Genomic DNA, 27,770 nt, shown 5'->3' with positions numbered 1-27,770 from the left:
CATTTGTCATTATTCAACTAATCAGAGGTTTATATGAAATTAACATCTATAATCCATAATGAGCCTTAATATATTCCACGCTCAAGCACATGCATTAAGTTTGCCACAAAGCAAGGCAGAAGTAAAAATTGTAAAAATAATTGTAAAAAAGGAGACATTTTAATTATTTATTAATAAACTAATAGCCGCATTTCCACTGTCGGGCCAGTGCGAGCCAGGGCTTAAAACGGCCGGGCGGGGCCAGAATAGCGCAGCGTTTCCACAGTCGGGCCAGAAGCTCCGCTGCGCGTCACTAAAACCCGCTCTTTACAGGCCTCTCAGGACAACGTCATGCAACCCCATCGTTTCACCAACAAAGAGAAGTTATCAGAAAACTAAGAATTAAGTCACTGGAACATGCACAATCACAAAATGAACACGATAACAGCACCTTTTGTTTGCATGCTTTGTTAAATATTCAAATTCAAAAGCATCGATGTTTTACTATAAGTGATACATTGAGCATAATGAATCAATTTATCAGGACTCAAAATTAATAACACAGAAATAAATGTATTTCTATTTTATTTATTTATTTTTAACGCTTATGAAAATAGCCTGCTTATTCAGTCGAGTCTGTTTCTGTTTATTTGTAGCCACAGTAGCCTATATACGTCACATTTAGAATGAATGATAATAACTCTATTTTTATAAAAGCTCCCGAACAAAAAACATTATTATACTTTGATGACATGCTACGCGGAGCTAAACTCTCGAGACGTGACTTATGACAGATAAAATATGTTACTAAATAAATACACAATTGTGATAGAGAATAAGAAGCTGACATCTGATTTCTCCAAGTGGTTGTATTTACCATGTTTACTATGGTAACGTTAATGTTTAGCGTGCATAGTCTTTTACATCGCTTATAAATTATTTTTGCCTTTTATGGTGATTATAATCCACATTGGATCGCGTTATTTCAAACACTCGCAGCTGACTGAAAGTGAGTTTTGAGCTCAGCTTATTTTTTAATGTTGATGTTAGCTGTTATCTTTCTGAAGTGAACGGCGCTGACACTCTCCAGATGCGGAGAAACTCCGCCTTTGTTCATAACCACTCCTCTAGCCCCAGCTGGCCCGCTTTGGCCCAAGGTTTTCGTCGGGCCAAAAAACCCTGGCCGTTGGCCCAGAGGAAGCCCCGACGAGGCAGGATCAAGCCCCGGAAGTTACAGTGGAAACGCGACTGGCCCTGGCACGCACTAGCACGCCCGCTTTAAGCCCGACAGTGGAAACGCGGCTAATGTTTTCTTGTCGGCTGCAAGATGAAATTCACAGTGCTGACTCTATCCACATGAACGCGCCTTTAAAGAGAAATACAACCTGCACAGATTACATAATGCTTTCGTTCTGAATTGAATTGAATCGTTTAAAAGACATTTCAAGCTTTCTGTAGATATATTTCTCATGTATGTGAGACGCCACAATTTTAAGTTATTTCATTTTCAGGAAAAAAATTCAAGTGATCTAGAGGGCGCCTCCCTGTCCTGCATGCATTTATAATTTTCGCACAAACACTTGAATATGAATAATAATTCACATTTTGCGTATGCATTACAACGTAAATGATTTTTTACGTGCAATTATCCAAAATAAAACCAAACAAGATTTGTAAAGAAGATAAAACAAATAAGAATAAATGCTGCGCCTGCACTCAGCATCACTCGTGCCGTGCAAATCTTGCACGCATACATTTTACACACCTGCATTTAAGTGCGGCTGCAATTTTATTTTTTTTACTTAAATTATATGAAAGCAAGTAAAGAAGGCTCCCTTTAAAATCACTGAAGTTGTCTATTAATGAAGCTCTTTTTTTTTTCATCATTTGCACTTTGGTGATTATAATGAGAGAACTTGAGTTTAATTGTGAGGACGTTTTATTAATCAGTCCATTCTTTAGAATTTCAATGATTTAGCTAAATCATGCAGGTTTAATTTATTTGTTTCTTGTTTTAATTAGGCCTAAATAATGGGAACAAAATTATACAGTGCCTCACGTTTTACTAAAATAAAGAAAATAATTTATAAAACACGCAACAATTTCTTAATCAGTCGTGGCCAAAAGTTTTGAGAATTACATAAATATTAGTTTTCAAAAAGTTTGCTGCTAAACTGCTTTTAGATCTTTGTTTCAGTTGTTTCTGTGATGTACTGAAATATAATTACAAGCACTTCATACGTTTCAAAGGCTTTTATCGACAATTACATGACATTTATGCAAAGAGTCAGTATTTGCAGTGTTGGCCCTTCTTTTTCAGGACCTCTGCAATTTGACTGGGCATGCTCTCAATCAACTTATATATATTCCCAATAAGTTGTCTGTCAAAATAAAGGACAGGTAACTAATAACAAAAATGCATGTTGTTTTATTAAAGGAATTTTAAAATACAAATTAAAATATAGGCCTAATATATGAGAATATTGACATTTTGCATATTAATCCATGTAGCCTAGCTCACTAAAATAGGCTACCACTTTTAATGCTCCGATGCAAAGTAAACCACAATTTATTTTGAATAATATAACACATAATTCATATTATATAAATAATACTGCACACCTATTAAATGTGTCAAATCTAAAATATGGTGTAATACTGTGTAGCTTAGAGAAAATATAAGCACAGGCTCAGGCACAGGCTTGACATTTATCCTGCTTGAATTCGTTCGAAGAAATGCACATAACTTCATAAGTACCAAACTTTCATCTGTGAATATTAAATATTTTAACTACAGTGTTTTTCTTTAATTTTCCCTGACTGCAGACGTCAAATGTAACACATCAGCGAGGCAAAACTGATGTCTATTTGCGAAAATGTGCTTTGATGCGCTTGTTTGATAACTTGTGATTAAAGCGCCACTCAGCGGTCAAAAGCTGCAAATGCACTTAACAGACACCGCGGCGGTGGTACGAGCGGCGGTAGAAGCAACGTTTTGGATGGCCACCTACTGTATGTTAGACCCTATTCCATCTAAGCTCCTAAAAGAGGTGCTTCCAGAAGTCTTGGATCCTCTTCTGACTATTATTAATTCCTCATTGTTATTAGGATACGTCCCCAAAACCTTCGAACTGGCTGTTATTAAGCCTCTCATCACAAAACCACAACTTGACCCCAAAGAATTAGTTAATTATAGACCGATCTCGAATCTCCCTTTTCTGTCCAAGATACTAGAAAAGGTAGTATCCTCACAATTATATTCTTTCTTAGAGAAAAATGGCATCTGTGAGGATTTCCAATCAGGATTTAGACCGTATCATAGTACTGAGACTGCTCTCCTTAGAGTTACAAATGACCTGCTCTTATCATCTGATCGTGGTTGTATCTCTCTATTAGTGCTATATCCAATAGCACTAATAGAGAGATACAACCACGATCAGATGATAAGAGCAGGTCATTAGTGCTGCGTTCGACACTATTGACCACACCATTCTTTTGCATAGACTAGAACACTTTGTTGGCATTAATGGAAGTGCATTAGCATGGTTTAAATCGTACTTCTATGACCGCCATCAATTCGTAGCAGTGAATGAAGAGGTATCGTATCGATCACAAGTGCAGTATGGAGAACCTCAAGGCTCAGTACTAGGGCCGTTACTCTTCACGCTTTACATGTTACCCTTGGGAAATATCATCAGGAAACACGGTGTTAGCTTTCACTGTTATGCTGATGATACTCAGCTCTATATTTCTTAGCGGCCCGTTGAAACATACCAATTTGAAAAACTAACGGAATGCATAGTTGATATAAAAAACTGGATGACGAGTAATTTCTTACCGCTAAATTCTGAAAAAACAGAGGTGTTAATTATAGGACCTAAAAGCTCTGCATGTAATAACCTAGAACGCTCTCTAAGACTTGATGGCTGCTCTGTCAATTCTTCGTCATCAGTTAGGAACCTAGGTTTGCTATTTGATAGCAACCTTTCCTTAGAAAGCCACATTTCTAGCATTTGTAAAACTGCATTTTTCCATCTCAAAAATATATCTAAATTACGGCCTATGCTCTCAATGTCAAATGCAGAAATGTTAATCCATGCGTTTATGACCTCAAGGTTAGATCATTGTAATGCTTTATTGGGTGGTTGTTCTGCACGCTTAGTAAACAAACTCCAGTTAGTCCAAAATGCAGCAGCTAGAGTTCTTACTAGAACCAGGAAGTATGATCATATTAGTCCGGTTCTGTCATCACTGCACTGGCTCCCTATCAAACATTGTTATAGATTTTAAAATCTTGCTTATTACTTATAAAGCCCTGAATGGTTTAGCACCTCAGTATTTGAACGAGCTCTTGTTACATTATAGTCCTCCACGTCCGCTCCGTTCTCAAAACTCTGCCAATTTGATAATACCTAGAATATCAAAGTCAACTGCGGGAACCGGGAACACTTCCCATAAAACCGATGTACTTGCTACATCATTAGAAGAATGACATCTATGCTAATATTAGTCTGTTTCTCTCTTATTCCGAGGTCACCATAGCCACCAGATCCAGTCTGTATCCAAATCAGAGGGTCACTGCAGTCACCCGGACCCAGTACGTATCCAGCCCAGATGGTGGATCAGCACCTAGAAAGGACCTCTACAGCCCTGAAAGACAGTGAGACCAGGACAACTAGAGCCCCAGAGTCAGATCCCCTGTGAAGACTTCGTCTCAGACAACCACTGGGACAAGACCACAGGAAACAGATGATTCTTCTGCACAATCTGACTTTGCTGCAGCCTGGAATTGAACTGCTGGTTTCGTCTAGTCAGAGGAGAACTGGCCCCCCGACTGAGCCTGGTTTCTCCCAAGGTTTTTTCTCCATTCTGTCACCGATGGAGTTTTGGTTCCTTGCCGCTATCGCCTCTGGCTTGCTTAGTTGGGGACACTTCATTTACAGCGATATCGTTGACTAGATTGCAAATTATTGCACAGATACAATTTAAACTGAACTGAGCTGCATGATGACATCACTGAATTCAATGATGAACTGCCTTTAACTGTCATTTTGCATTATTGACGCACTGTTTTCCTAATGTTGTTCAGTTGCTTTGACACAATCTTTTTTGTTTAAAGCGCTATATAAGCATATAGTAGTTGCAAATCATTCAATATCAGCAAACTTTTTCAATATAGCAATTTTAAATGACCGACATCTATATCTAGAGATGCAAACTATTCGACTTTTTATTTCTTAAAAATTGCCATTTTGAGGGATGAAAGTTGGATGTTTTCTGAATCAAAGGCTCAGCCGTCCGATGCCAAGCGTCTCGACCTCCTGCCAAACGCTAAGCTCTCTCAGCTAAATTTCAAGTCTTTTCCCCCCACCTGGCGAGGCTTACCCATTCAGTGTCCTGAGTCCTAATCTCCAGCAAGCATCAGATTTTATTATTATTATTATTATTTAATTTTTTTGTAAACAAACAGCCAAAACCATTGAGCTCAGAGGGCTGTACTATGAAGCAGTGTTACTGGCACACCCAGATATGTACATTACTGCATTCAGCATGTTTTGTTTTAGAATTGACGTGATATCAGTGGTTACTCTTTAAGTAACCTGGATAAGCCAGTTGCGTCGCTTTGCAGTATACACTACCAGTCAAAAGTTTGGACACACCTACTCATTTATGGGTCTTTTTCCATTTCTGCATTGTAGAACAAAACTGAAAACTCAAAACTATGAAATAACACAAGCAGGGTTATATAATAAACATAAAAATGTAAACAAAGCGAAATGTTTTATATAAAGAGGTTTGAAAATATTGCAGTGTCTGTGACTGCTGGAGACAGGTTCTAATCACGTCGCTGACATGGTCATATTTGACAAGCATCAGCGACCGCAACAAGCACAGATTTGGCGGTGATCCATGGTTTTTGACAATACCTTGAAAATCTGCCTGCAACCGCAAAATCCAGCCAAAAGTCCTGTAGTGTTACATTAAAGGAACTTCCTCAGGACTGTTGGAAAACCACTAACTCAGTGTCTAACTCAGTGTTTCCCAAACACTGTGCCGCAGTACACTAGTGTGCAATTATTGAATTATCAGCCAAGGTCTGCTGTCCAATGCAAACAGACCCGGTGGCTACAGGCTAAAGCCCTGCATATCAGCTCGAGCCCAACGGGCCTTGACTTATATATGCCTTAAGCCTTCTACACACTGCACGATTTTAGCAATCCTATAAGATCATTGCTGGTCACACTGTGCGACATCGATCTAATAAACTTGGGTATGACATGCATGCAGACTGTACAATGATGACATCTATTGACTCGTAGGCTACGACACATCTTTATATAGAAGGATAAAACGTCATTAATATGTGCTAGTGGTAAACAAAAAGAGCATAATGAATCACACTTTGATAGTTGTAGTTTTTATGTGTGCTGAAAAATAGTTGGAGTGGCGAAAGTAGAAGAAATAAGAGCTTGAGATAAGCAGTTTTATGTTTTAGCGCCATGTCGTGTTGATTTCATGTCGCATTTTTACTGGTTGGTCAGTAAATGTGGGTCCTTAACTGCAAACTGTGCGATGAACATGCTGAATTTCTGACACTGCCAGAAAATTATCGTAGACTATCTTTGGTCACAAGACTGTGACAACGGCCATCTTTGAACCTCTCTCACTGTACGACATAGGACCACTGATTAGGAGGCATGATCACAGAAATCGCCACGATTGTTTCACGATGCCAGTCTTTTGTCTGGGACAGCCAAAAATCGTGCAGTGTGTCTTGGGCTTTAGGGCCGGGCTAGGGCCTAGATTTGAGGACTGCGCAGGGCCTTTCTACAGGCAGTTTCACAATTTCTCGGAGGGGAAGGGCTAGACACTGAGCAGCATAATGCTTAGGTTAGACCAGTTTGTTTTTTGTTCAGGTCATTAAACTGGTAAAACAAATTGTGACAGTTCATGGATGGCTGCGGCTTGCCATGCCGCATATACCGCTCTACAGCATATGATGCAGATGTCAAAAGACTGAAGCACTTGATCTGGTTAAAGGAAGGAGTAAAAATGTATTTGTTTACATATTTGTTTTTTAAAGTGAAATCCTAATGTTTTTATTATTTTTTTTTGCCATGTTTTTCACTTTATTACAGGCTGCCAGAAAGAATCCATCTCTAATGTGGGGCTGCATTGTTGCGGTTCCTTTTTGATCCTTCTTTTCCTTGGGTATATTCCAGAAAGCACGGTTAACTTACCGTCAGCTATACCCTTTCGGTTGATGAACCACAAACCTTGCTAACTCGAGGTATGTGGTTCCAAAAACGCATCCAGGAGTAAGTTCATTCAACTCAGAGTATGTTCCTGGTTGAGACTCAAGACATTCTCAACAGAGTGACGAATTGACGAGTCACTATGGAAACGGACGCTAAGAAAAAGCGTGCCATGCTGTTTCTTTCTTCTTCTTTTGTTCAATGGTCGTTTAAATGCTTAGTGCATATCACCAACCTTATTGATGGTTGTGCAATATTTATTTTTTTTTATTCCATTTAATTTTTAATCCTTGATAATATGAATTATACTGTTTGTTTGATGCTAATTTTATATTAAGTCATATCAGATATGTATTTTGATTTAGAATTGAGACATTATAGAAAATGCCGATCAATGTGTGAAATGATAATATAAAATGTTATATATAATAAATTAAACATTACCTTGTCATAGTGTTTTATAATTAATGCAGATAACTGTTATATATGCCAATGAAATAAATATAATAACCAATAATTACTTTATTTATTATACTTAGCCTATATTAGCGCTTCATCATTAAATAATAGTCTATATTACTACATATACTCAAACATACCCGGGTATGTCACATAACCTTCTTTTTGGAATACCCCCTGGAGTTCTTTTTATAGTGTCATTAAAGTTTCTGAACTTAAATTGTGTCAATGTGTCTGTTCATTATATCAGCCAGCGTTAAGCGTTAACATTTTTTCACTCAATTACGCACCGCTACGTTTGATAGGGTAACAAAAGTTTTACAAGTTACTTTTTTTCCTTTGCTGGTCTGCCTCAGTGGTCTAACAGCGCTCATCAGTGTCAAAATGACTGAGATGGCCAATCAAATCAAAGCAGGCGGGGTTTACCGTTCCCAGAAGAAGAGTACTATTCCACCAGTTTAACGTTGAAGTGAGCGAGGTGAGATAGTAGTTGCAAATCATTCAATATCAGCAAACTGTTTCAATATAGAAATTTTAAATGACCGACATCTATATCTAGAGATGCAAACTATTCGACTTTTTATTTCTTAAAAATTGCCATTTTGAGAGATGAAAGTTGGATGTTTTCTGAATCAAAGGGGGCGATCTCCACACTCTGAGTATGAAATGTGCTAAAATGTGTTATAAATAAACTTTCCTTGTCTCTGTGTGTGTGTGTGTGTGTGTGTGTGTGTATGTGAGCGCGCGTCAATGAAAGCAGCGCATATGGTGCGTAGTGTAAATATAGTATGGCCTTGAGCAGGTTTGGCATAAATAAATAATTAAGGTCCTAGAAAGCCCATGCAGAGCGGCAGGGATTTACAGATTTGCATCGTTCACATACCGGCCGGGGAGCATTCGCGATCAGGTGCCGACGTCTCGGCGACATTTTCCCAATTAGCAAACGCTCTCCGAGCTACATCTTGGAGATGGAACTTTGTTTATCGGGTCGACACGGCTAGTCGTATGTGTGCTATCTGGGATGTTGTTTGTGGTAAACAGCCGCGGAACAGTAACGTGCATCCTGCGTGAAAGAAAAATGAGTCCCTGCTTCTGCACCGCATACGTGAGACAGAGTCTGAAAGCGTGCGTCTCACGCAAAATACGTGAGAGTTGGAAACCCTGAATATGTGTGTCACTCCTCTCTTGAGCCGCCTCCTCTACTTTCAATGCGAGGCGTTTGGCATCTCAATAGCAGCCTGTTTAATTTGTGATTTTAACACACTCCAATGAGATCACTCCATGCCCAGCTGACAGCTCAACCAGCCCCGCCTTCAACCTACTTCAACACATACAACTTCAGCTCAGTGTTACGGAGCGTTTGATTTGTCTTCACCATGCTAATTCTGTAAAAGTATTTCTGATAGAGACTTGTACCCTTTAAGTTTGGCGATACGACGTCTTTATTTGTGAGGTGATACAGGGATCTATACAATGCAAAATGGACAAAAAGGACAACACAGACATCGCATTTAAAACTACTGGATGCACCTGGTTGAGTTCAGTCAGCGATCAAGTTGGAGTTCCTTTGGATCAGGTAAGTAATCAAAAAGAAAAAAAAAATGCACTTGTGATTTTCCTTAGGCTATGATTTTAACAATCACAAGAAAGCCAACATCTAAAAGTATTAGACAGACAAGTGGCAAGTACCCTATATAAAATCTCTTAAAGTTTTATCCTATTGTTTAACTTGTAGGCCTAGTAAACTCAGCAAACAATGACACGTTAATGCTGCCAGAGGAGTGGAACTGGTTTCAGAGGAACTGGTTTCACAAGTTCCTCCCCCCTTCCAATACTAACACCTTTTGGAGTTTTTTCTTTCCTTGTCACAATTGACTACTTGCTTGCCGGGGACAAAAATACAAATATTTTGAGGCCTTTATTATTATTATTATTATTATTATTATTATTATTTCACCTGTTGAATTTCAGATATTCAGCCTATTAGTGCTGTAACATTTTGCTGTAAAGCTGCTTTGAAATAATGAACAGCATAAAAGAGTTAATTTACAGCACTTTTACGACAACAGACTTTGATCAATGTGCCTTATAATAATAACATAAGTAAAACCAGAAAAAAAGCGGGTATCAAATATAGTATGTGTTTAAGAGTCTCTTTATGCAAGTATTATTCTATGTACTATATTAAAAGAGACAAATAATATTGTCTCTTTGTTTTACATGGACATACATTGTCATATCTTGCAATTTGTCAAATATGTTTTTAACATCGTTTCTATATAAAAAATAAAGGTAACATTTAATGTTAAAATGGTCATTATGGTTGTCATTAATCACTTACCCCCATGTCGTTCCAAACCCGTAAAGGCTCTGTTCGTCTTCGGAACACAATTTAAGATTTTGGATGAAAACCGGGAGTCCTGTGACTCTCCCATAGACTGCCAAGTAAATATCAGTGTCAAGGTCCATAAAAGGTATGAAAGTCGTCATCAGACACGGACGGAAATGTCACTCACCGGTAAACCCACGTACATCCTTGTGCATGACAATAGTCTCCAAAAAATCCAGGCAGTTAAATTTCCATAAACGGACACTCATGTCTCAGTATACGTCTATAAATTACTGTACAGTTTGTTTTAAATGCTATGGGCCTTCTACACAAAAATGTATCATATGTGCTTATAAAAACCGTCAACAAAGCCACAAACAGAGCAAGGCATCAACAAAACTCAATTTTTTTTTTTCAGCAAATGCAAGACAGCAAACATTTAACAGGACTGCAAACAAACTCAGCAGGATTGCAACATCATTTAGATTGAGAAAAATATTGTAAATATTTTGCAAACACAGACACTTCAAGTAAATCATTAAACTGATTAAAAAATAAAATAATTTTGAAAAGAAACAATAAAAAATGTATACTAACCAAAAGACAAACACAATAATGAATACACTTGCAATGGACACTTGAGTCAGGACAGTGATTACCACTCTCTCAATCAGATAGACACACACACATATTCTACAACTATAATGGCACCATCAGGACCATGCCATATTTTTGTGTATTTAATTCTGCCTTTCAGAAGCTACAGAAGATACTGTTATGCTCATAAGTTTACATACCCCTAGCACAGTGATGAGCAAACTCTGTCCTGGAGGGCCATAGCCCTGCAGAGTTATGCTTCAACCCTGATCACACTCACCTGCCTGTAGCCTTCTAGTAAGTAATTCTGAAGACCTTAATTAGCTTCAGGTCTGTTTAATTAGGGCTGGAGCGAAACTCTGCAGGACAGTAGTCCTCCAGGACTGAGCTTGCCCATATCTGCCCTAACACAATATGCGATCATTATAACGAAATAAGAGGGATTATAATTTATGCTATTTTTATTTAGTACCGTCATGATTAAGCAATTTTACATAATAGATGTTTACATTTACTGATTTTATAAAAATGTTCAAACGTTTACATACACTGGATGACCCACAGCTGTTTTTATGTTTTGGGCTAGTTTTTCATGAGTCCAGGGCTGAGTTTCCCAAAAGCTTCGTAAGCCTAAGAAGTTTGTAAAAACAATTGTACAATCTTAATATTACGGTCTGTTTCCCAAAAGCATTGTAGCTTAAGTAGCACTTAAAATCATCATAGATCTACGAGTGCTCTGTAGTAATCGTAAAGCCCTAAGTGCATCGTAAGAAGACAGATTTATGCGGTCACCTGCAGGACAATTGGCAGATTACACCTTTAACTTTGTTCAAGTGCAATGTGTATAATATAAGGATTTGATTGTGCTTTATTGTACACTTTATGACTAATTTTCTTTATTTTTTTATAATTTATAAATGAAATAATTAAAAGGGGCAGAAAAAAATAGAAATACACATCTAAATTAAATAACTGAAAAAAAAAAACAAGAAAAAAAAATGAATAAAAGAAGTAATATAGGAAATCCTTCAAAGACTGGGGGGAAAAATGTCAATGACTTGCTGAAGTGCACGAAAACCAGCTATGTATTAGACCTGGAAATAATGTCTCTCTCTCTCTCTCTCTCTCTCTCTCTCTCTCTCTCTCTCTACTGTATATAAAGTACATTATATATTATTATGTAAAGTATAATATTATACACTATAATATAATATAATATAATATAATATAGTATTGTATTATAGTTATTAAATCCAAGTTGTCTGTCTGGAACGCAGCATTAGGTTAACATCAATAAACGATTGTGTACTACAATTAAGAGCCATTCTATAAGGTGACATTTCAGCACTTGACAAACAGATAGCGACTCCTGAGTAGCACTTAAAGCACAGCTACGTGCAATTGCTTTATGTGCATTGTTGGGAAACACACGTGGAACAATAGCGAACGATCTTAAAATTACTCATAGAAAATGCTCTTAAGCGCTAAGATCAATCGTTATCGGGAAACCCGGCCCAGAGCAATTCAACTGCCTGCTGTTCTTCAGAAAAATCCTCCAAGTCCCGCATATTCTTTGGTTTTCCAGCATCTTCTGCATATTTGGCCCCTGTCCAACAATGACTAAAAATTTTGAGATCTGTCTTTTCACTCTGAGGAAAAATGAAGGACTCATAAACAACTATTATAAAAGGTGAAAACATTGCTGGAAAGGGTTCAAATATGCAAAAGATGCTGGAAAACCTAAGAAAGTGAAGGATCTGGAGGATTTTACTGAAGAAAAGGGGCCATTTAAACTGTTCAGGACAAAGGACTCATGAACCACTATGCCAAAACAAACATGAACCACTATTTATTTTTATTTAATCAGCTATAATTCTGACTAGCAGACTAAATGTAATTAAATGATATTTAATTTCAGTGAAATATCAATACCCCTACCATCCTCTGCCATGTCCTTTCTATTTAACATGTGGAAACTGTCACTGGTGGTTCAAAGGGTTCATATTTTCACAGTCCTTCAGATGAATCGTTGGGTCTAGGAACAGAGGATCCTGTAAAAATATAATAAAACACTATGAATACATTTTACAGTTTTCATTGTTTAAACACAAGTTAGAGTGATGAAACATAACATGATAATACAAATATAATGAAAACAGGTGGTTATTTTGTTAGCTGAAATATACAGCAATTCACAAGTTCACATATCTGAAAATATATACACATTAAAACATATACATTAAATCACACCATGCTAAAAAAAATATATATTGTAGATATTAAAATTAAAACTAGAACACTGACATGAACAAAACAAGTTAAATTTACACTGCACTTTGAAAATTATGATATATTAACTGTCTCTGGTGAATCAGAAGTCAGCTGCAGTGTTTGGAGCCTCTGAAATCAGATGAGCAGAATGTGTCTGCCGATTTGTCAATAGGGAATATGTTACCAACTAAAGCATGCTAGCTAAACTAACATGTATACTGTACTAAAAGCTAACTTTTAGAAATGTAACGTTACGTAGCAGTTGCTAACTAAGTTACCAGTTAGCAGTTTATCAAGATATCTAGACTAATTTTACAACATAAACCCACTCAAATATATCCATTACAACACTTAACATTAAGCTTTGTTAAATAGCTTATTTAAAATGATTCTGTAAATTCTTCCTTACTTTCTTCTGATATAAATCTCTCTGGACGCTGTGACCGCGCGCTGACTAAAGGACACTGAAGTGGGAACAAACGGCTCAAAACAACACCGGGCTATAAATACAGTTCGAGAGAAATAATACAACATTGAACCAATTGTAATGTTATGTTCTGAAAATTTTTTTTTAATTTAAATGGTTTTATGTTTTTATACTAACCCTTTGTCAGAAAATCAGCGTGCGCAACAGCAAAGCACCTGAAGTGGGAATAAACAGCTCAAAACATCTTCATGCTAGAAATACAAATAAAAAAAATAAAAAAATATTACAACATCAAACAACGTTTAATGTTATGTTCTTGTAAACATGTTTTTCATAATGGTTTTATGTATTCACATTACCTTCGTCTGAGGTAAATCTTTCAGAACGCTGTCAGCCAGTAGCCCCTCACTGCAGAACACAGCTCTCCTGTCAGCGCGCCCGTGCAAATCCAAACTACAGCTGCGGCGGGAGGGGCAAGAACAGTGAGTCGATTCCAAAAAGATTCGATTCAAGGGCGTCAAGAATTGCAAGTCTAGTGTGAATCAGCTCTAAATGCGAGGCCTGGAATGTCAGTGTGTGATATATTACTGTTCATTACCTCTATTACCAAACTACAACAAATCCCGAGATACAGAACTACCGTGAATAGTGTGGATTTTATTTTATTAATCTCACTCAAATTTTGTGATTCTGTTCAAAAGACTGGATGATTCATTATTAACCGATAAACACCCCGAAAAAACTAGACAGCACTTGCTCCATTAATTAAGACATTAACCATGGTACATTAAAAAAAAAATAGTAGTAAAACTGCCGTTATACAAATGGCAGTCAAACTGCCAAAAAACATAGTATACACTTTTACTATTATAAAACCATGGTTAATTTTTATGAGGGCTGGTATACTGGAAATCTCTGAACACGTCTAGTGTGTGCAATCAGAAATATCCTGTATCCGGAAATCTCTGTGCATCTCAAGTGTATGGTCGTGTACGGGACTCAGCACACTTGCCTGGGAAATTTTTGTACACGGGTCTTACACCTAAAGGGTTAGTTCACCCAAATATTAAAATTATGTCATTAATGACTCACCCTCATGTCGTTCCAAACCCGTAAGACCTCCGTTCATCTTCGGAACACAGTTTAAGATATTTTAGATTTAGTCCGAGAGCTTTCTGTTCCTCCATTGAAAATGTATGTACGGTATACTGTCCACGTCCAGAAAGGTAATAAAAACATTATCAAAGTAGTCCATGTGACATCAGAGGGTCGAAAATACATTTTGGAGCAAAAATAACAAAAATTATACCTTTATTCAGCATTTTCTTCTCTTCCGGGTCTGTTGTGTGTGCGTTCACAACACTGCAGTGACGCCGCTGACGTACGACGCTGCTGACGTGTTATCTTTGTTATTGGGCGCACCAGAAAACACGTCAACAGTCACAGCAGTCACGTTCACAACAGACCCGGAAGAAAAGACAAACCTGTTCCTACATATAACATATAAAAAGTCACATTGCTCAATTTAAGTAGTCCGTGGTACAACCTGTTCACCACCTCACTGTGCTGTTAACTTATAGTTTGGAAGGGAACTATAGCCTATAGCTATTTGAATCATGTTTATAATTTTCGAAATATTTTCTTTATTCACCGGTATTTTAGCCTACATTATTTCTAAATGTATTCATAAAATTTGACATAAAGTCTATGTGATATTTTTTTTCCCTCTCAAAACGTTTTATATGAGTAGCATAATTTTGTTTTTACCAAATATTTTGAAAAAAAAAAAAAAAAAAAAACTTCGTTTTTCTGTTTGTTTAATGCATTTGGCCAAAATCTTGTTATAAAGAAAAGTGCTGTATTGGCCATGACTAGACGCAAAATACCAGACTAAGACTAATAGCCTATTTTAGTGAAAAAAAATTAAGTGCCATTGTTTAAAAAAATATATATTATCAACTTACGTTTCATAGATGTTCAAATTTCTTTATATATATATATATATATATATATATATATATATATATATATATTTAATAATAACTGACCACTGGTGAAGGAGGAGCTTGCGTATCACTGCAGCAAGATTACTGTATATTAGTGGATAATGCCAATAAAAATCTCGCAATGCTGAAATATACATCTTGTAATTTATTTTTGAATCCTGCAAGTAGGCCTAAAGCCTACTTTACAATAAAAAAGTCTGAATGATGAAAAAAAATTTTTTTATCAAGTATAAATATGCATATCGCCTGTCTGCTAGGCATTTCAGCCTACTTTTAAAAGCATCTTACTTTTAAATGCATCCAATTCTAACCCCCCTGGAGCCAAGACAAGTATGCTCTTCAATCCTTTATTCACAGGGTGGGGGAGGTGGACAGTGGTTTGGCCAGTTTATAATGCACACAAATGACCCCCTCATTGACAATTGTGAGGTTAGTTCGTGCCATGTCAAGGCGTAGGGGGTTGGGGGGCCCAAACAATAGCCGCGTTTCCACTGTTGGGCCAAAAGCGGGCGTGCTAGTGCGTGCCAGGGCCAGTCGCGTTTCCACTGTCACTTCCGGGGCTCGATTGTGCCTCGTCGGGGCTTCCTCGGGGCCAACGGCCAGGGTTTTTTGGCCCGACGAAAACCTTGGGCCAAAGCGGGCCAGCTGGGGTTAGAGGAGGGGTTATGAACAAAGGTGGAGTTCCTTTGCGTCTTGAGCGCGTCAGAGCCGCGGATCATTTCATAAAGCTACAGCTATAACACCAGCATTAAACACTTTTTAAAATAAGTTGAGCTCAAAACTCACTCTTAGTCAGCAGCGAGTGTTTGAAATAATTCGATCCGATGTGGATTATAATCACCATAAAAGGCAGAAATATTTATAAGCGATGCAAAAGAATATGCACGCTAGGTATTGACGTTACCATACTAAACATGGTAAATGTGGCTACTTGAAGAAATCAGACGTCAGCTTCTTATTCTCTATCACAATCGTGTAGTAACATATTTTATCTGTCATAAGTCTCGTCTCGAGAGTTTAGCTCCACGTAGCCTATGTCATAAAAATATAATAATGGTTGTTGTCCGGGAGCTTTTATAAAAATATAGAAATTATAATTCTTTCTAAATGTGATGTATGTGACTACAAATAAACAGAAACAGTCTCGACTGAATAAGCAGGCTATTTTCATAACGATCAGCGTTTAAAATAAATAAATAAAATAGAAATACATTTATTTCTGTGACAAATTTTCAAGCCTGATAAATTAATTCATTATGCTCAATGTATCACTTATAGTAAAACATTGATGCTTTTGAATTTACATATTTAACAAAGCATGCAAACAAAAGGCCGCTGTTATCGTGTTCGTTTTGTGATCATGCATGTTCCAGTGATTTATTTCTTATTAGTTTTCTGATAACTTCTCTCTGTTGGTGAAATGAATGGATTGCCTGATGTTGTTCCTGAGAGGCGTGTAAAGGGCGGGTTTTAGTGAAGCGCAGCGGAGCTTCTGGCCCGACTGTGGAAACGCATCGCTATTTTGGCCTCGTGCTATTAGCCCCGCCCGGCCCGTTTTAAGCCCTGGCTTGCACTGGCCCGACAGTGGAAATGCGGCTATTGTCTCTTGCCTATGTCTTAGCCAACGGACAACCAGGTGAGACACAGGGCCCAACACCATCCAGATAAAAAAAAAAAAAGAGATGTACTCACACTGTACACTGCTTTGAAATCAATTTATTTTTGTAATTAAAATTTTAAGAAGGCTTTTTTTTTGCAATATTTTTTTTTTTAATTCGTTTTTGAATTTTGTGTTTTATAGCTAAAATCAGCGTAGAGCCATTTTGGCAATTCTGAGCAGTACACAGATGGCGTACGCGCTTCTGTGTCAGCCGCGCTCTGCCGATGCGCTGTTTGCTTTCAAACCAAAGCGTAAATACACGAAAAAAACATATCCTTGTGGCACAGATTATACAGAAGAGCATAAGCCGCCTGCGTACTGCTCAGATTTGTCAAAATGGCGCTAAGCTGATTTGGAGAGACACAGAGGAGAGGAATTGTTGAATAAAGTCATTACTTTTTGTACATGAAGAAAACAAAAATATTCTCGTCTCTTCATAACGTTACGGTTGAATCACTGATGGCAGATGGACTATTCTGATGATGCTTTTCATACTTTCCTGGACCTTGAAACTGTTATTTATTTGGCAGTCTATGGGACAGTCTCAAGCCTCCCTGTTTTCATCCAAATTATCTTAAATTGTGTTCCGAAGACGAACAAAGCTTTTACAGGTTTGGAACGACATGGGGGTAAGTGAATAATAACAAGACTTTCATTTTAGGATGGAGTATCCCTTTAAGGGGGGCTGGCAGATCAATGTTTGTTCTTGGTTTGATCTGCCATAGTTCTTGGAAATGTATTTGTTTTTTTGAATAGTGATGCGAAGGGTGGGGGTGGTTTAATGGTAGACTCAGAAGTTTGTTGTCTTATTATGCAGTAATTCTGTCTGATACCTATGACTGACCTTAATATTCTGAGTTGTAATATTAATGGCCTAAATGGATTTCTTGCAAAGAAGAAAGATTGATATAGTGCAAGTTCAAGAATCCCATTTGAAAGAGGAGGATATACACAGGTGTAATAAGTTTTATGAAGCGGTATTGTACTCATCTTCGGATACTAAAAACAAGGGTATTTTAATATTGGTGTGGAGGACTTTATTACTATTTTAGATAAAGTGTGATACAGATGGTAGAATAACGCATATAAAAACAATAGTGGAGAATAGGAATATTGCATTTCTTTCAGTTTATGCCCCTTGTACTCCTGACCCTAATTTTTTCTTTGTTTTGTCAACCTATCTCTTGAAATATTCAGATTTTGAAATTGTATTGGATGCAGATACAAATTCTGTAATGTTGCATATCTTGGATAGATCTGGACCAAAGGAATCACACTCTCAAGCTTTTTTGTTCTGAAAAACTTTGGCAATGTGTAAGCTCATCCTCATTGGTGGATGGTTGGCGTTTATTAAATCCTTCTGCTAAGTCTTTCACTTTCTTTTCTGCCAATCATAAATCATATTCGCAAACTGACTATATTTTCATTTTTACTTCTTTATCTTCAGCTGTTCATTATGCCGATATCGGTTCCTTATCCCTTTCGGATCATGATGGAAATTTGTGCAGATTATCTTTGATCCCTAGGCCATCTCGTGCCACTAGATGGCAATTTAACCCTGAACCTTTACAGGATGGAAATTTTTGCAGTCAATTCAGAAAAAATTTGCTGAGTTTATTCAAATTAACCAAGGTTCAATGAATTATCCGCGAACACTTTGGCATAGAGTTAAAGGATTTATAAGGAATAACTCAATTTCATATGCCTCTTTTTTCATGAATGACTTTAGGGACCTCACCTTGTCCACCCAACAAAGATGTTTACTGTTAGCTGCTCTCAAGGCAGCAAAAAAATTCCGTTGGAATCCTCCTCACACAATGGACAGATGAACCTGGACTGTGTATTTGTTGGACATTATCTCGATGGAACTCTAAACTTCTCGTATACATGGATCTAATGTGAAAACTGTAAATTTATGGCATTCAGCTTTTAATGTTGTGTCAGCTTTTCTAAAATCTTTGTAAAAAAAAAAAAAATTTATTATTGTTGTTGTTGTTTTTTTTTTTTTTTTTTAAGTCTACCAGGGTTGGGGTGGGTTCTAAATTTGCACAGTTGCTATTTGTTTTGTATTACTATTTCCATAAGAAAATCCAATAAACAGTTGTTAACAAATAAATAAATAAGTAAATAATAATAATAATAATAATAATAATAATAATAATAATAATAATAAATGAGCACATTTCACATATAATATTACATTTGTTGTGTCGTAGGTTAAATAATTTAGGAGATTTTACATGATTTATTGATGTAGATTCCATAAAAATACAAGCCTAAAAAAAGCATTAAAAAGATTATTACCATAATTTAAGTAGATAGCTCATACCATTTTTTTACAGTGTTTTTCACGCTCTTTAATGTGGCATGACAGAACGCTATATTCGCCTCAGTTAAAGCTGCATGTGAATAAATCATCTTTTTAATTACATTGAGACATTCATTTCATTAAATTTATTTATTTTGTGAAAAGCACAAAGCTTTATTGCTATTATTGTGGGCAATCGCACTACACATAATAAATGTGAACGAAGACTTGAAATTTCCAAGCATACAGGTGCATCTCAATAATTTAGAATGTCGTTGAAAAGTTCATTTATTTCAGTAATTCCACTCAAATTGTGAAACTCGTGTATTAAATTCAATACATACAGACTGAAGTAGTTTAAGTCTTTGGTTCTTTTAATTGTGACGATCTTGGCTCACATTTAACAAAAACCCACCAATCTCAACAAATTAGAATACTTAATAAGACCAATAAAAAAAACAAACACTTTTAATGAATGGTTGGCCTTTGGAAAGTGTGTTCATTTACTGTACATGTACTCAATACTTGGTAGGGGCTCCTTTTGCTTTAATTTCTACCTCAATTCGGTGTGGCATGGAGGTGATCAGTTTGTGGCACTGCTGAGGTGGTATGGAAGCCCAGTTTTTTTTTGACAGTGGCCTTCAGCTCATATGCATTTTTATTCTCTTGTTTCTTATTTTCCTCTTGACAATACCCCATAGATTCTCTATGGGGTTCAGGTCTGGTGAGTTTGCTGGCCAGTCAAGCACACCAACACCATGGTCATTTAACCCTTTGGAGTCTAAGGGTATTTTTGGGGCTTGGAGAAGTTTTGTCATGCCCTGACATTTGTGCTTTTTTTCAGTTTCTTATAAATATCTAAATGGCTAAAGTCTAATCTCACTGTAATCAGCATAAACTGGGCTATAATAATATGTAAGCAGCATGTATGTACATGATTGTGTTTTTGAGAAAAAAATGTTATGCATGGTTAGTGAAAAAACTAAAAATGTTAAATCACTTGAATAAGGCAATAAAACACATGCAGAACATTGGTTCCCGGGACTTTTGAGAACTGGAGCTTGTAGCCTAGAATTTTTCTTTCTAAATGATGTGAAAATCATCTTGTTTACTCACTTACAGAAAACAATATATTGATTTAAATTTTCTAAGACCACTTTTTGTTGGTAAAAAGTCATATGCGAGTAGGCGTCAAACTATCATGAATATCATTGTGATTCACACCTGAGAAGACAAAGACCCAAATAATGAGCTGCATAATGAGCCATTCAGTCAGCTGTGTCAATGAGAGGGGAAGAATTACAAGAAAGAATGTAAGGACAAAATAAATGTATATAATTTTATGTTTGTAGTTTATTTAGAATATATTTAATTATCCCACAACATAATTTAATATTCACTTGTGACTGCAGTTAAACAGTTTATTAGGAACAATCAAAGCTGACTTTCAAAGCTGAATTTTTTGCATCATTACTCCAGTCACACAATCCTTCAGAAATAATTTTAACAATCTTATTTTCTACAAAAAACATTTATTGTTATTATTATTATTATTAATGTTGAAAAGAGCTGAGAATATTTTTTTTCAGGTTTTTTAGGGGGGATAAATTGAAAGAACAGCATTGTTTGTTACATTTGTTTCAGTTACATTTATTTGTTACATTTATATTATTTACATCAAGCTTTTGAATGTTATAGTAGTTTATATAGTTATTGAAACTTCAAAATATTTCACTTGATTATACATTTAGTCAGGAATTATAGTTTGGAAAAAGTCTTTGGAAAAAGTGTAAACATGTAAACGTGTAAACATTTTAGCTAGTAAAATGTTTACACGTTATGTGAAAACTAGTACAAGTATATAAATAAATAAAAAGAGACTTACTCATGTTTATGATCTCTGCTGAATAAAGTGCTTCATTCTTTTTTTTTTCTGAGGAAATCCAAAACTCAAATCCTCAACCACATCACATCTTTTTGGTGAATTATGTCTTATTCCTCTCATCGCCAAGCAAACAGTAAAATAAAAAAAACTTGAAGAACAATCTCGCTGCATTGTCTTCTGTTGTGTGGGCGTATTCAAGCCGCGTGCTTCAGTAAAAAATTATCATCTCAAAAGCGCGTTCAGCGCGGGGGCGTGGTCGCATTAGAAGATAATAGGCTTGTTTGAGATGAGCAAAATCTGCGCAGAACCGATCACCGGTGATCACCGCGAGATGCATGCCGGTTAGAAAAGTGTCCGAGTTACGTCCGCCTTGCTCTGATGTCAAAAAACTCTCGCGACGGCGAGGCTGCTGTGTCGGATTGAGCAGTCGAGCGCAGTTGCTCTCCACCGACTGCACTATTCAAAAGCATGATTGGAAATGACTGACTGACTGAGCTTCATGCTCATTGGCTGAGAATGTCAACTGATACATTTTCTCTTTATTGTAAGAATTAGATTACCCATTTATTTATTTATATTTACATGCGAACTAAACAAATACAAAACACGCCTAGTGAAGTTAAGAATTAGGACATGCGTTTATTTTATTTTATTTTATTTTTCTCTTAATTAGAATTCTTCCTTGTAATTTTCACTTTATTCTATTGTATGTTTGTGTGAATTAATAAATCAATCCATTAAAAATATACATGCACATATACATATCTAAATGGCCTGTTTAGCCATTATGCCTCATCTTTGTGTGGTTTCATCTGAGAAGTGTCAGGGTCTGGCTTAAAACAAGGGAAGAAATTCTGAAGAATGTTTGCTAAAAAACAGCTTTGACTTGCATAGTATGGAAAAACACTATGGACGTGAAATGGTGGCAGAAACCTGCTTGTTTGCAAACATTCTTCTAAATTTCCTTTGTGTTCAGCAGAACAAAGGAATTGATGCACATGATGACAAAACAGTGGTATTTCTATTACATCCACTGCGTCTGTGATAAAAAACGCGAACGCGATCTCCTCCATTGCTGACGTTTGCAGGCGACAAAACAACGAGATTCGGGAAGTGTCTGACTTCAAAGGTCTTTTTTGACCCCTCCCCTTACTGCAGCCGCCTACTTTCGCCTATATTTCAGGCGAGGCAAGGCGCAATCTCAAACAAGCCTAATGAAGGGAGACGTGAAAAACGGACATCGCATTGTTTTCATATGGATTACTTTATCACAGAATATTTGTTTTCGGCAGCACTTGTTTAGTTTCAAAGTAGACATGTCAGGCTTTCTATAGATATCTCTCTCATGTCTCTTCGTTGAGTATTCACTGAGTTACAGTTCATTTTAATGACACGTTTGTAAATGAAGATCACCGCAGACAAAGGCTGCAGACAGCACACCTTGTTTGTTATCTTTATTTTATAAGAGCACAAAGTTTTGTTGTTATTATGTCTGTATACAAAAAAAGTAGACCCTTTACAGATCCGATTGATGTATTGCTCTTATCTGTACGATCAAAACTGAAAGTGTAATTTAAGTTCTTTTCGGGGTTATCAGGAGGAAATGCCTCATAACGCGTATACGCGTTAATCGACTTCAGAGGGTTAACCAACTTTTGGTACTTTTGGCAGTGTGGGCAGGTGCCAAATCCTGCTGAAAAATGAAATCAGGATCTTCAAAAAGCTGGTTAGCAGAAGGAAGCATGAAGTGCTCCAAAATGTCTTGGTAAACGGGTGCAGTGACTTTGGTTTTCAAAAAACACAATGGACCAACACCAGCAGATGACATTTACATTTACATTTAATAATTTAGCAGACACTTTTATCCAAAGCGACTTACAAATGAGAATAGAAGCAATCAGACCAATGAGAGAACAACAACAGTATACAAGTGCCATGACAAGTCTCAGTTAGTCTAGCACAGAACTCGTTGCAAGGTTTTTTTTGTTTTTTTTTTTTAGAAAGAGAATAGGATAGACAAGAAAAGAAAAGGTAAGTGCTAGTATTAGTTGGTCAAGTGCTGGCGAAAAAGATGAGTCTTCAGATGTTTTTTGAAAATGAGTAAAGACTCGGATGTTTGAATTGAGATTGGGAGGTCATTCCACCAGCCGGGCACAGTCCAGGAAAAGGTCTGTGAGAGTGATTTTGAACCACTTTGGGATGGCACCACAAGGCCGTTCACTTGCAGAACGCAAACTTCTGGAGGGCGCATAAGTTTGAACTAGTGAGTTTAGGTATATTGGTGCCGTGCCAGTGGTCGTCTTGTAGGCAAGCATCAGTACCTTGAGTATGATGCGAGCGGCTTCTGGTAGCCAGTGTAACCTGATGAGGAGAGGAGTAATGTGAGCTTTTTTTGGCTCATTGAAGTCAACCCTCGCTGTTGCATTCTGGATCAGATCAGGCTTGATAGTACATGCAGGAAGGCCCACTAGGAGAGCATTACAATAGTCCAGTCTGGAGAGAACAAGAGCTTGGACAAGAAGTTGGGTGGCTTGCTCTGACAGGAATGGTCTAATCTTCCTAATGTTGTATAGGGCAAATCTGCAGGACTGGGTCATTGTAGCAATATGGTCTGTGAAGCTTAACTGATGATCCATCACAACTCCTAGGTTTCTGGCTGTCCTGGAAGGAGTTATGGTTGACGAACCCAGCTGTATAGAGTAGTTGTGATTTAAGACGGGTTAGCTGGAACCACCAGCAGTTCTGTCTTAGTAAGGTTGAGCTGAAGGTGATGGTCATTCATCCAGCTTGAAATGTCACTCAGACAGGCTGCAATGTGAGCAGCTACCGTCGGATCATCTGGTTGGAATGAGAAGTAGAGTTGAGTGTCATCAGCATAGTAGTGATAGGAAAAGCCATGCTTCTGAATGACAGATCCTAATGATGTCATGTAGATGGAGAAGAGTGGTCCAAGTACTGAGCCTTGAGGAACCCCAGTAGCAAGAATTTGTGACTTAGAAACTTCACCCCTCCAAGACACCCTGAAGGATCTATCTGAGAGGTAGGACTTGAACCACAGGAGTGTGGTTCCAAAGATGCCCATCTTTCTAAAGGTGGACAGTAGAATCTGGTGATTAACTGTGTCAAAGGCAGCAGACAGATCCAGCAAGATGAGTACTGAGGATTTGGAAGCTGCTCTTGAAGCCAGATTGGTTGCTGTCCAGGAGGTTGTTCTGTACAAGAAACATAGAGAGTTGGTTGAACACGACTCGCTTAGGTGTCTTTGCAATGAATGGAAGAAGGGATACCGGTCTGTAGTTTTCTAGAAGTGCTGGATTTAAAGATGGTTTCTTAAGCAGTGGGCTTACCGGAGCCTGCTTAAATGCTGAGGGAACTGTACCAGAGTGAAGAGAGGTGTTGATAATGTGAGTAAGTGAAGGTATTACTGAAGAAGAAATCGCTTGCAGGAGGTGAGTGGGAATAGGATCAAGTGGACAAGTAGTAGGATGACTGGACAGGATAAGTTTGTAAATGTCCATCTCTGAGAGTGGAGAGGAGGAGGAGAGAGAGTGTGTATTCGTCGTTATGAAGTTATCATCCGTCTGCGGTGTGGAAAATTGGCCACTGATGTTTCTTGTCTTATTTGTGAAGAAAACTGCAAAGTCGTCGGCTGTAAAAGTCGATGAAGGAGGAGGTGGAGGCAGACTAAGAAGAGAAGAGAAAGTTTTGAAAAGTGTGCGAGAGTCAGAACAGTTGTTCATTTTGTTGTGGTAGTATGATGTTTTAGCAGTGAAGACATCTGCAGAGAAGGAAGAGAGGAGAGACTGATACACACTGAGGTCGGTAGAGTTTCTCTGCAGCCCTGAGTTAAGAGCGTTGTTCACGGAGAACATCGGACAGCCAGGGGGCAGATGGGGTGGTGCGTGCTGGTCTGGATGACAGTGGGCAAAAGTTGTCCAAGCAAGAGGTCAAAGTGGAGCAAAGAGTGTCAGTAACACTGTTCGTGTCCAGAGCTGAAAACTGAGGGAGTGAAGGAAGTGAGGATGAAACCAAAGAGGACAGGCGAGATGGAGAGAGTGAGCGTAGGTTCCGTCGAAAGGTGACCTGCGGAGGAGCATGTGCCGCTTCAGGAGTAAGTGCGAGGTTAGCAGTTATGAAGAAGTGGTCTGAGGTGTGCATTTGAGCAACTAAAGTGTTGTCCATGGAGCAACAGTGCATGTAGATGAGGTCCAGTTGGTTGCCTTATTTGTGAGTCGCTGTAGTAGACGCTCGCTTGAGATCAAATGAGGCGAGCAGAGTGTTGAAGTCAGCAGCGTGGGGTTGATCTAGGTGGATGTTGAAGTCACCAAATAGTACCAGAGGAGTACCATCCTCAGGAAAGCTTGATAGTAACACATCCAACTCCTCCAAGAAGTTTCCCAGTTGACCTGGGGCAGGGCTCCAAACTGCGACTAAAACAGTCGCATTTGCGACCATAAATATTAATTTGCGACTGACGTTTTTGCTGAGGTCGCCACTGGCGACTACCCGCCGAAAGCTCCTCAGGATTTAACCGCTAAAAAAGTTATGCTTTGCTTCATTCTAGCAGCGCCCCGTCTGTGATAAAACGAACTCGGGCCGAAGGTTAATACACACAACTACACCGAGTGTGGACCTGCCGCGTGTACAACAGCTTTCAGCCGAGATCGGCCCATAGAGAAAAAGCCGTCTGTCAGCCAGAAGTGTTTTGTAGAGTCGGTGCGGCTCTGGTCCATTATCTTCTCACCGATGCCGAGACTGAACTGACAGAGACACATTTCAGCCAGAATCAGCCCGAGTGTTCTTGCTATCTGGGTATATATTTACATGTTATAACTTAAAAATTTGAATGTAATGCCCTTTTTTCCTAATTGTTTTGCGATCAAATCTTTTGTTATGTTCACGTATTAAACTGAGACGATGCGCATCAAAGTTTTAGCGGAAAAAGAGAGTTTCAGACAGTCCTCATCTCTGCCGCACATCAGTGCTGACGCACACAGTCTGATAAACGCAGCTCCGCTGTGCAGCAAAAGAGAAATGACGGAGACGTAAGTGCAGAAAATACAGCGTCTATTTCGTGCACAACTTGAATAAACTAGAACAGGTAAAGCTGTCAGCTGTGTGAATATTGGCAATATCGTTAACAATTCTCGTTTATAATAATTACTAATATGGCTTCTTCTAAACAAGATCTGTGTTCTTTTAATGCGTGAACTTCATTATTTGAAGTGCAACTGCCGTCCAGTAATCACAAAAAAAACTCTGTGCTTTGTAACTTTTTAATAAAAAGTACCAGCTTTAAAATTATTCCGAATTCATAATGAAATTCAAACAATGCAGTTTTGGCGCTCCTTAATGGGGCAGGCGCGGTCGCTTTAGCGCCTCAGTTCAAGGGCAAGTGAACCCATTTAATCTTTCTCTTTACTAATATAGTACATAATGAACATGAATTAACATCAAAAGGTAGGCTATTTTATAAGAGAGGCCTACAGTACAACTTACTGAAATGTCTCATGTGTGTGGAGCCCAAGCTACACTCAGTGGCCAAGTGATGCTTCTGCTCCATGATACTGGTACAGATTCTGTATGAACAATTCTTTGTGACTGTAGATTTCAAGCTGGAAAAGACATTTAGTTCCCACTTTAAGTGAACCTTAGTTCCCAGCTCATCTACAAGATGGATTAAAAATGCTGATAAAGTCAAGAAAAGATGAGACAAAAACACATGACAGTATGATTGAAATGTTGAAATGTAAATAAATAAATAAATAAATAATAATCGTAAAATAAATAAAACACGTTTATTCTGTGGCACCTAAAAAAAATTATTTGGCTCCTAAGTTTTTTCTTATAGGAGCCAATGGCTCCTTACTCGATTTTTTTGTTTGGAGCCCTGTGGGGGATGATAAATGACCACAAAGTGGATGTTAACAGGGTGGGTTATAGTAATTGCATGTAATTCAAATGAACCGTTACCTGTAAGAGATGGTTGAAGATCAAATTTCCATTCTTTTGAGATAAGTAAACCAGTACCTCCACCCCTCCCGGTCGTATGAGGGGTGTGAGAACAACTGAAATTAGTGGAGAGGGCTGCGGGAGTGGCAGTGTCTTCAGGTTTGATCCAAGTCTCATTTAGCCATGAGGTTGAGACCAGAATGAGTAGCAATAGAAGAAATAAAATCTGCTTTGTTAACAGCAGACTGGCAGTTCCAGAGACCAACCGAAATAGAGAGTAAAGTAGTAGAGGTCAGAGGGACAGGCCGTAGATTTTTGGGATAGGCCTGCCTTCGACGTACAGTGCGAGCTCTCCGAGTGTTTGTAGTAATAGTAGAGATCTGAAAGCACATAGTGAGTACAAGTGACCTAAATAAGTAGTTGAGAACAAGCTGTACAAAAACAAAAGAAAAAGGGGAGAAAATCAATACTCAAGTGCCTTGTCGGTGTCCTTGCTCGGTGTAGTTGCGCAGGTAGACTCGATGGTCTTTACACTCCTCGGTCTTCACACGAGGAGGCTTCACACGAGGGCTGCCACGACCGCTGCCGCGGTGAACTACCCACTTTTCTGTTGCTTGACTGTTTCTTCAACTTCAAATCAT

At 37.9% G+C, this 27,770-nt stretch overlaps 1 protein-coding gene across 5 annotated transcripts in view; it reads left to right on the top strand.

The window, feature by feature from the left end:
- Positions 1-8,459: 8,459 nt before the first annotated feature.
- mboat1 (membrane bound O-acyltransferase domain containing 1) overlaps positions 8,460-27,770 on the top strand; it is a 175,976-nt gene continuing 156,665 nt past the window's right edge. For 3 of the 5 annotated variants that reach the window (XM_042755704.1, XM_042755703.1, XM_042755701.1), the window contains exon 1: positions 8,460-9,270. Coding sequence is in view for 3 of the 5 variants with exons in the window: in XM_042755701.1 (XP_042611635.1) it covers positions 9,175-9,270 (96 nt within the window). In the remaining 2 variants the exon portion in view is untranslated. The remainder of the gene's footprint in view (positions 9,271-27,770) is intronic. The other 2 variants (XM_042755702.1, XM_042755699.1) reach the window with 1 other exon arrangement.

The sequence above is a fragment of the Cyprinus carpio genome, unplaced genomic scaffold (genome assembly GCF_018340385.1).
Source record: "Cyprinus carpio isolate SPL01 unplaced genomic scaffold, ASM1834038v1 S000006744, whole genome shotgun sequence".
Classification (NCBI taxonomy): Eukaryota; Metazoa; Chordata; class Actinopteri; order Cypriniformes; family Cyprinidae; genus Cyprinus; species Cyprinus carpio.
This window is presented reverse-complemented; position numbering and strand designations above follow the sequence as displayed.